The sequence below is a fragment of the Cajanus cajan genome, chromosome 2, assembly GCF_000230855.2.
Source record: "Cajanus cajan strain Asha chromosome 2, NIPB_CcT2T_4, whole genome shotgun sequence".
NCBI lineage: Eukaryota > Viridiplantae > Streptophyta > Magnoliopsida > Fabales > Fabaceae > Cajanus > Cajanus cajan.
In genome coordinates, this window is record NC_138518.1 from 13427414 (window position 1) to 13436729 (window position 9316).

General features: G+C 42.5%; 2 protein-coding genes across 2 annotated transcripts; both read right to left on the reverse strand.

Annotated features, from left to right (window-relative positions):
• Positions 1–568: 568 nt before the first annotated feature.
• On the reverse strand, positions 569–1081 carry LOC145954733 (uncharacterized). The gene has a single exon (XM_083069423.1). The coding sequence runs from the start codon at positions 1079–1081 to the stop codon at positions 569–571; it is 513 nt and encodes a 170-aa protein (XP_082925549.1).
• Positions 1082–3331: 2250 nt separating this feature from the next.
• On the reverse strand, positions 3332–4495 carry LOC145954734 (uncharacterized). The gene has a single exon (XM_083069424.1). The coding sequence runs from the start codon at positions 4493–4495 to the stop codon at positions 3332–3334; it is 1164 nt and encodes a 387-aa protein (XP_082925550.1).
• Between the last annotated feature and the right edge of the window lie 4821 nt (positions 4496–9316).

The window sequence follows — 9316 nt, forward strand, 5'->3', positions numbered from 1 at the left end:
ATCTCAAAGAAGGAATTTCTGCTTCGATAGGCAAGACTGCTTCCATCCCGTATACTAAGGAAAAAGGGGTAGCGCCCGTCGATGTGCGAACGGATGTTCTGTACCCATGCAATGCGTAAGGTAGCATCTCGTGCCAATCTTTATGTGTAACGACCATTTTTTGAATGATCTTTTTGATATTCTTGTTGGCTGCCTCAACTGCCCCATTCATTTTTGGCCTATAAGGGGAGGAGTTATGATGTTGAATCTTGAAAGAGTCACATAATTCGGTCATCATCTTGTTGTTGAGGTTGGACCCATTGTCCGTTATAATTTTGTCAGGTATTCCATAACAACATATTATGTTTTTTCTGACGAAATTGACTACCACTTTACGGGTTACATGTGCGCATGATGTGGCTTCAACCCATTTAGTAAAGTAATCAATAGCCACAAGAATGAATCTATGTCCATTTGAGGCTTTGGGTTCAATGGGTCCAATGACGTCCATGCCCCACATCGAGAAAGGCCAGGGCGAGGCCATTACATTGAGCTCGCTTGGTGGGACTTGGATATTATCAGCGTATATCTAGCATTTGTGGCACTTTCTAGCATACGAGATGAAATCCTTCTCCATAGTGGACCAAAAGTATCCTGCCCTCATGATTTTTCTGGCCATGACCTGTCCAGCTATATGGGTACCGAAGGTTCCTTCGTGGACTTCTTTCATTAACAATCGAGACTCCTTCTGACCAATACATCTTAATAGGATGGAATCAAAACTCTTTTTGTACAGGATGTTCTCATGTAGTACGAATCCAATAGCCCTTCGTCTGATTGTTTTCTTGTCGTTGTCAGATGCCCCGACTAGGTATTTCCCTTCTTTGATGTATTGATGGATGTCAAAATACCAAGGATGGCCATCTTCATTTTCCTCCAGTGTACAACAATGAGCTTGTGTCTCATTTCGTCTGATTTTGATGACCGGTATTTCACATCCCTCTTTTATAGCAAACATGGATGATAGCGTGCCCAGTGCATCTGCTAACTGATTCCCCTCTCTCGGGGTATGCTCGAAGTTAATGGATTCAAATTGGGACATTAGATCCTGAACATATGCTCGATAGGGGATTAATTTGTAGTCCTTCGTTTACCATTCATCCCGTAGCTGGTATATCACCAAAGCCGAGTCGCCGTAGACTTCTAGTTTGGTGACTTCGTTATCAAGCGCAGCCTATAGACCCAATATACAAGCTTTGTATTCAGCCATGTTGTTGGTGCATTCAAAGTCCAACCTTGCCCTCACAGGGATATGTTTTCCTTGGGACGATATCAGTATGGCTCCTATTCCGTGCCCCATTATATTGGAGGTCCCATCGAAGAACATTGACCAAGATTCATTTTGACTTTGTTGTTCTAGCTCATCCTCCAAGGTCAATATTCCTTCATCGGGGAACTCTTCCTTGATCATGTGTTCATCCTTGGTTGGTCCGTTTGCTAAGTGATCGGCCAGGACACTGCCTTTGATTGCCTTTTGCGGGACATATACAATATCATATTCTGATAGCAAAACCTGCCATCTAGCAATTCTCCCAACCAGAACAGAATTTTCAAGTAGGTACTTGATAGGATCCATTTTGGATATTAACTGGGTAGTATGTCTCAGCATGTACTGTCTTAGCCGTTGGGTGGCCCACACCAAGGCGCAACATGTTTTCTCCAAAGGAGAATACCGAGTTTCGTAATCGGTAAACTTCTTGCTCAAGTAATAGATAGCTCTTTCTTGATTACCATTCTTGTTTAACTGTCCTAGCATACATCCCATGGAATCTTCCAAGACCGTGAGGTATAGGATGAGAGGTTCTCCTTCAATAGGAGGCATCAATATTGGTGGATTGATGAGACATTGCTTAATCTTATCGAAAGTGATTTCGCATTCCTCATTCCACTCCATGGGTTGATTCTTTCGGAGCAGCTTAAAGATGGGAGTGCATGTGTCTGTCAACTGAGATATGAAACGAGCTATATAATTCACCCTACCAAGAAATCCCCTGACTTCATTTTCTGTCCTAGGGGGCGGCATTTCTATTATGGCTTTGGCTTTGTCTGGATCCACTTCTATCCCCTTTTCACTGACAATGAACCCAAGGAGTTTTCCTGATCGGACTCCAAAAGTACATTTAGTAGAATTTAGCTTTAATTTGTACTTACGAAGCCGATTGAACAGTTTTCTTAGGTGGATAAGATGATCATTTTCATCTTTTGACTTAGCAATCATGTCATCTACATACGCCTCTACCTCCTTATGGATCATGTCATGAAATAGGGTTACCATTGCTCTCTGATAGGTTGCCCCTGCGTTTCTCAAACCGAAAGGCATCACCCGGTAACAGAAGGTGCCCCAAGGAGTGATGAAAGAAGTCTTCTCTTGATCTTCGATGGCCATCTTGATCTGGTTATATCCTGAATATCCGTCCATAAATGAGAAAATAGTGTTTGTAGATGTGTTATCTATGAGAACGTCAATGTGTGGTAGTGGGAAGTCGTCTTTAGGACTAGCTCGATTTAGATCTCGATAGTCCACACAAACTCGCATCTTCCCGTTCTTCTTCAGTACGGGCACTATGTTCGCAAGCCACTCAAGATACCAAGATACAACCAAAAACCCAGCATCTAGTTGTTTTTGGACTTCTTCCTTTATTTTGAGGGACCACTCTGGTTTGATCCTTCGAAGTTTCTGCTTTACTGGAGGAATCCCGCTTTTTATGGGCAATTTGTGTTCAACAATTTCGCGGTCTAATCCTGGCATGTCGTGATAAGACCAAGCGAAGACATCGACATATTCCTTCAAGAGGTCGATTAATTGATTCCTAACCTCCTTTGTCATCCTCGTGCCGATTGATATTTCCTTTCTATCCTCTTCTTGCCCTAGATTAATCTGCTCAACTTCCTCTTGATAGGGTTGGATTATACGATTCTCTTGGTACATCAACCTTTGCATTTCGGGAGATAGATTCTCTTCATGCTCGAGCGATACATCACACAAGTTTAGATTTTGCTCAACTTCGTTTCCTTCGGCCATGTTCACTAGGTTTTATATAATTTTAATGCATGGATGACTAAAAGAAGAAAATAAAGAGAGAAAATAGGATAGACACAACTTCTAAATGACGTATTTTATTATAAAATAAACAAATTCATTACAGCCCTTTATTGTGGAAAACCCACAACCTTAGGCATAGTTGTAGGTTAAAAAAGCAGTGAAATAATAAAACTCATGATGACAAAAAACATGAATCCCTAATGGACATCCCTATTCAGGCGGTCTTCCAACAGCACCGTTTCACGACCTTTAATCTTCATTCTTGGGGAGCGGTTGCTTGTCGATACTGGGCGTGTCCGTGTCAAATTTTAACCACCCGACATCAATTAGGCCTTGGACTCGAAGCTTCAAGGCCTTGCATCGCTCCACAGAATGTCCTGGGGAGCCCGAGTGATAATCGCAACGCTCCTCTGGGTTGTACCATGGAGGGAAAGGGGGGCTGAATTGCTTCGACGGCAAGACTCGTACCAACATGGAAGCCTCTAAGAGTTGAGGTAACAGCGCCGCATAGGTGGTAGGAATTTTATCCACCGGCTTCTCTTTCCACGACTCGGTCTGTGACGTGCCTTTACTTTTTGGAGGGGTGGTGGCTATGGTGACTGCATTGATCCCATCCTCCTTATTCTTTCCATAGAACTTCTTGTAGTCGTAACTCCCTGTAGCCTTTCCTATTTTACCGCTCTTCAAACCCTGCTCCACCCTTTCGCCTATGGTGACTATGTCAGCAAAAAGGATCGAGGCATTCCCTATCATCTTATCATAATAGGGGCCAGTTAAAGAGTTGATGAACAAGGTCACCATCTCCTTATCAGAAAGCGAGGGCTCTACTTGTGCGGCTAGCTCCCTCCACCTCTGTGCATAAGCTTTGAAAGGTTCATCCCCCTTCTTGCTTAACCCTTGCAAATCAGACCTGTCGGGGACGAGATCAATATTGTACTTGTATCGTTGCAAGAAAGCGTCAGCAAGCTGCTTCCATGTCTGGATCCTTCCTCCTTCCAACTGCATGTACCAATTGAGGGCCACATCTAATAAACTCTCCTGAAAGCAGTGTATCAGGAGCTTCTCGTTGTCCACATGGGCAGCCATCTTTCGGCAGTACATCGTTAGATGCATTTTGGGGCAGCTGGATCCCGTATACTTTTGGAAGTCAGGACTTTTGAACTTGGGCGGGAATTGGATATCCTGTACCAAGCACATTTTAGCGGCCTCCTGGATGTCAAAGCTATGACCTTCCACCGCTCTTAACCTCTCTTCCAAAGCATTTAGGTGATCCTTGGGCGCGTCTCCTATGTGACTAGCGCTGTAGTCATCATGTTGGAGCTTGCTCATGGTTTCGCACATTCGAACCATTTTCTCCTTAAGCTGTTTAAGCTCTTCATTTAGCTCGCGGTTCCTTTCCATTAGTGCCTCCATAGCTTGTCTTTTTTGGATCCTCGTGAGTACGGAGTGTTGAGAAGCCACCTTCGAGGGATAACAATGGATTTCTATTATGCTTGTTTATAGATCTATTGAAGGAGATTCTTGACAGGATGACGCTTGCCCTTATAAAGGTAGGTGTCCCTTTTCGTAATATCTTACGATATGATAAAGGTTACACCGATCTTTAGAAGGTCGGTCATCATCGGTGCCCCTTTTCGTAATATTTTACGATATGACAAAGGTTTCACTGATTTTTGTCGAGTACTCCTACCAGTTCTAATATATGTATAGCATATAAGCGCTTCACTATATTTTTGTGTATATTTTTAGACAAAAGAAAGGGATTATGACAAAAGGCAGGCAAACTTTTTTTGAAAACAATTATGCAACAATCATATGCTCAAACAATCGAACATCCACGAGCGGTATAAATCCATGGTCTGTGGTCCCTATAAGAAAAGTGAATTGTATAGGACAATTCTAATCTCACTGGTCTTAAGGCCCCCGAGGTGCCCCCATTATAGGGACCCAGTATCTCTATCGCCGTCACCTGGCAAACTCTAAGGTCTGTCGTAGTATTTCGGGCTAGAGTAACCGGTTATCACCTGAGTGTGATTTCCAACAAGGCTCGCAGGCTCCAAGGCCAAACTTGGGCCGGTCGTACGTCAACCGCTCCCTATGTGTAATACCCTCATGCCCCCGGGTGTAGGGGGAACTGTTGTGTGCAAAGGATTGTGTACAACTTTTATTCCAAACAAGTACTGAATTTAAACAGGCAAACAGATATGAAAGCCAAACAAATAAAACAAACAAAGTAAATGGGAAAAATATTTAAATTATTATTTTTTTATAATGTTAATTTCATCATTTATATGGGCCTGACCCTCTTAAAACGTCCCCAGTGGAGTCGCCATCTGTCGCAACCCGAAAATTTTCGATCTTGCGACCTATGGTTAAGACATCCTTTTAAAGTCTCATTAATTAAGGAATTCCCGGACACCAGACTAATCCTTAATTAATGGTTTTGAAAATAGGTTCATGGAGTCGCCACCAATATTTTACTCAAAACATTGGAAAAAGAAAAGGTTTTTAAAGGTCCAATAATGGTCTTGATAACCAGAATTGGGTTCGGGGGTCGGTTATGTATAGGGAAGGTATTAAGCACCCCTACAACGCCCTTAATCGATACCCTATGACGAAGTTAACATTATAAACAATAATAATATAAATATTGAATCCCCTTTTATTGATAATATTTACATGCTTGAAATTTAAATTAAACAATTAACTTTAAAATATTTACATGATTGCTTTTATTATAATAATATTTATAAAAAATAAGAAATAAAAGAGAGAGAAGAAGATTGATTAAAATACCTCGTAGCAAGCTTTGTTAGATCTTCTAATATGGAAATTGTAGGTACTTTGTGGCAACCTTTCACACTACACAAATGCCTCACAATACTCAAGAAATACAATATGAGAGAGAGAAAAAAATAGAGAAATTTTGAGCTCTAGAGAGTGCTGGACGAAATTTTTGGGGTCTTGAGAAATGAGCCCCAACTGTCTATTTATAGACTTCAGAAAGGGTCCAGAACGGCCCGTTCCAAAATCGGAACGACCCGTTCTGGATATGGTCGTTGTGGGTTAAATTTGTAACTGGAACGGCCCGTTCTGAAATTGGAACGGCCCGTTCCAGAGGCATAATTAACACATACTTGGCTGTGCTGGAATGGGTGTTCCAGACAAGGTTCATTAGGCTTGTTTTATAACTTGGAACGGCCCGTTCCAGTTTAGGAACGACCCGTTCCAGTTATAGGTTTAGCCCTCTTTTGAAGAGTTTGGAACGGCCTGTTCCAATCTTGGAACGGCCCGTTCCAAGCTAGGAACAACCCGTTCCAAATTAGGGTTGATGGCTCTTTTAAAAACTTGGAACGGCCCGTTCCAAATTGGGAACGACCCGTTCCGATTTTTGGAACAGCCCTATCTTAAAGTCCTATCTTGTCGTTTGCATGCTTCAGGAGCTCCTTCCCTTCGTAACAGAGGTCCATTCCCTTATTTGTATGCCTCCCAGACGAAATTGGGTGTCTACAGTTCCAATTTTGGAACAGCCCGTTCCGGGCTCCTAAAACCAGCTTATGTGGGATTTTAATCTTCTGATGTCATGGCCTGTTATTTCCATGATTGGGAGCTCATTTCCTTGATAATAGACGTCCATTTCTTAGTTTGTATGCCCCCCGGACGAAATTGGGTGTCTACAGCTGCCCCTCTTTACTTGTCCTTTGGAATAGCTATGTGTTTCTTTTCCAAAGGCAAGTAAAGACGTAGACATTTCGTCCAGGTCTTCTCTTTGTCTCTTTGTGTGACGCTTCTACGTTGCTTCCTTGGATAGGTGTATTTGCTCGTATCCTTACCTTTTAGAGCAGTTGAGTGTTGAGTTGCATACTCTATGGGGTAACAAGGGTGATAAACTATACACCTGATCTTCAGTCTTCGAGTAGAAGCTCCATTGTTTCTCTTGTGATAGTGAGGTGAAAACTCAAATCTTCACTCTTGTTTTGACAATAGATACCTTCATCTTGTTTCCTTCGGGTAGACGGTGTTCCCTATATCCTTGCCCCTTGGAGCAACTGAGTGTTGGGTTGTATGCTCTGTTGGATGTCAAGGATGGTGAACCGAAACATCTAGGCTTCAAGATCCATGTGAATGCCCCATGTTGCTTTCTGTGTCCGAATCTTCTCCTTTACTTTAGCAGTGTAGATGCCCCCACACCATTTCTTTAGGGTAGATGGTGTTTACCTGTATCCTTGTCCCTAAGAGCAACTGAGTGTTGGTTTATATGCTCCGTCAGGTGATGAGGATGGTAAACTGAAACATCTAGGCTTCTGGTCTTGATGTAGATGCTTCCTACTGCTTTTGCTTGTCTCATGGTAGTGTGTTTCTTTATTTGTAGCTTGTTAAAGAGGGAGTATATTCTAAGCTCAACCTGTCCTGGCTGGACTGATATTTAGGGCTTCAGCCGGCCCACTACTAGTTTCGGGGTCTAGCAACCCTTACCGATCTTGTACTAGTTTTAGGGATCTAGCAACCCTTACTGATGTTGTACTAGTTTTAGGGATCTAGCAACCCTTACTGATGTTGTACTAGTTTTAGGGATCTAGCAACCCTTACTGATCTTGTACTAGTTTTAGGGATCTAGCAACCCTTACTGATCTTATACTAGTTTTGAGGATCTAGCAACCCTTACTGATCTTGTACTAGTTTTACGGATCTAGCAACCCTTTCACTAAGGTCAGGTAACCCACTTTGTTGTTGAAGTAGTTTCGTAGCTCAGCCTCTCCAAGCTGAACTGATATTTAAGGCTTCAGCCGGCCTCCTCTAAGGTCAGGTAACCCACTTTTTGTTAAAGTAGTTTCATAGCTCAGCCTCTCCAAGCTGGGCTGATATTTAAGGCTTCAGCCGGCCTCCTCTAAGGTCAGGTAACCCACTTTTTTGTTGAAGTAGTTTCGTAGCTCAGCCTCTCCAAGCTGAACTGATATTTAAGGCTTCAGTCGGCCTCCTCTAAGGTCAGGTAACCCACTTTGTTGTTGTATTATTTTCATAGCCTCTCCAGGCCGTAGTATTTTCGTAGCCTCTTCAGGCCGTAGTATTTCCGTAGCCTCTTCAGGCCGTAGTATTTTCGTAGCCTCTTCAGGCCGTAGTATTTTCGTAGCCTCTCCAGGCCGTAGTATTTTCGTAGCCTCTCCAGGCCGTAGTATTTTCGTAGCCTCTCCAGGCCGTAGTATTTTCGTAGCCTCTCCAGGCCGTAGTATTTTCGTAGCCTCTCTAGGCCGTAGTATTTTCGTAGCCTCTCCAGGCCGTAGTATTTTCATAGCCTCTACAGGCCGTATTATTTTCATAGCCTCTACAGGCCGTCTGCTAATGCTGATCATGTGATTGCCCCTTGACAAGGATTGTTGGTAAGTGGTTCCCTTATGTTGGTGGGCAAAGGAGTAGATGGTTGACAGAGATTCTAGTGCTGCCCTTGCCATGTGAGTATTGTGATGCCTCTCCAAGCGTCTGCTTGTGGTAGGTTTTTTCTGAATTTCAATTTTTGTTTAGCTTCGGCTCTTTCATGTTTGAAGCTTGCCTTTTTTGCTATTTTTCTAAATGCTTCGGCTTTTTCAACATTTGTGAAGCTTGCCTTTTTCTCATGTTTGTTTTTCTTTTTTATTGTCATCATTGGTGGAGGGATCTATTCCCATGATGTTATTTGCTGGATCTTTATTGAGGAGTATTATTTTGGAATCCACTCCTGGCTTTGGTAGGAAAACATTCCTGGTCTTGGCATTTTCATGAGTCTTCCATCATTCGGTTGAGAAGTAGGGCGCGATGGCCTCTACATGCTTATGGGTTTGCTTATTTGGTTGATTCTATTCCACTATTGATATGTCTTTGCTTAGTGGGCACATAGAATCACTTGGGGTTGCCATTTGACACCGCTTCGACTCATGCTTGGCTATTGAGCTTTTACAAATGCTTTGTCCTGATGAGTCTTTTTGACCCATAGCAAGTAGAATGCATGGATGCATGGATGCAATGAAAATGCAAGACAAGAATGATTCTTTTATTTATTTTTTTGTGTAACGCCCTTCCATATGCCCCTAACTCATATGCATGTGATGCAGTTTATGCTCATGTGTTTGTTCCTAAAGATGCAATTCATTTTTTTATGTCGGGAAATTAACCTGTACGCATTAAGGTTAATGTTGACGATTTCTTTCTATCCATGTCAATCTTGATTACTGTCGGGATATGTTCTTTTGAGCCCAAGCT

What these genes read in the sequence shown, in the direction of transcription:
- LOC145954733 (XM_083069423.1), bottom strand. Translation starts at nt 1,081, where the DNA reads ATGTCCCAATTTGAATCCATTAACTTCGAGCATACCCCGAGAGAGGGG.
- LOC145954734 (XM_083069424.1), bottom strand. Translation starts at nt 4,495, where the DNA reads ATGGAGGCACTAATGGAAAGGAACCGCGAGCTAAATGAAGAGCTTAAA.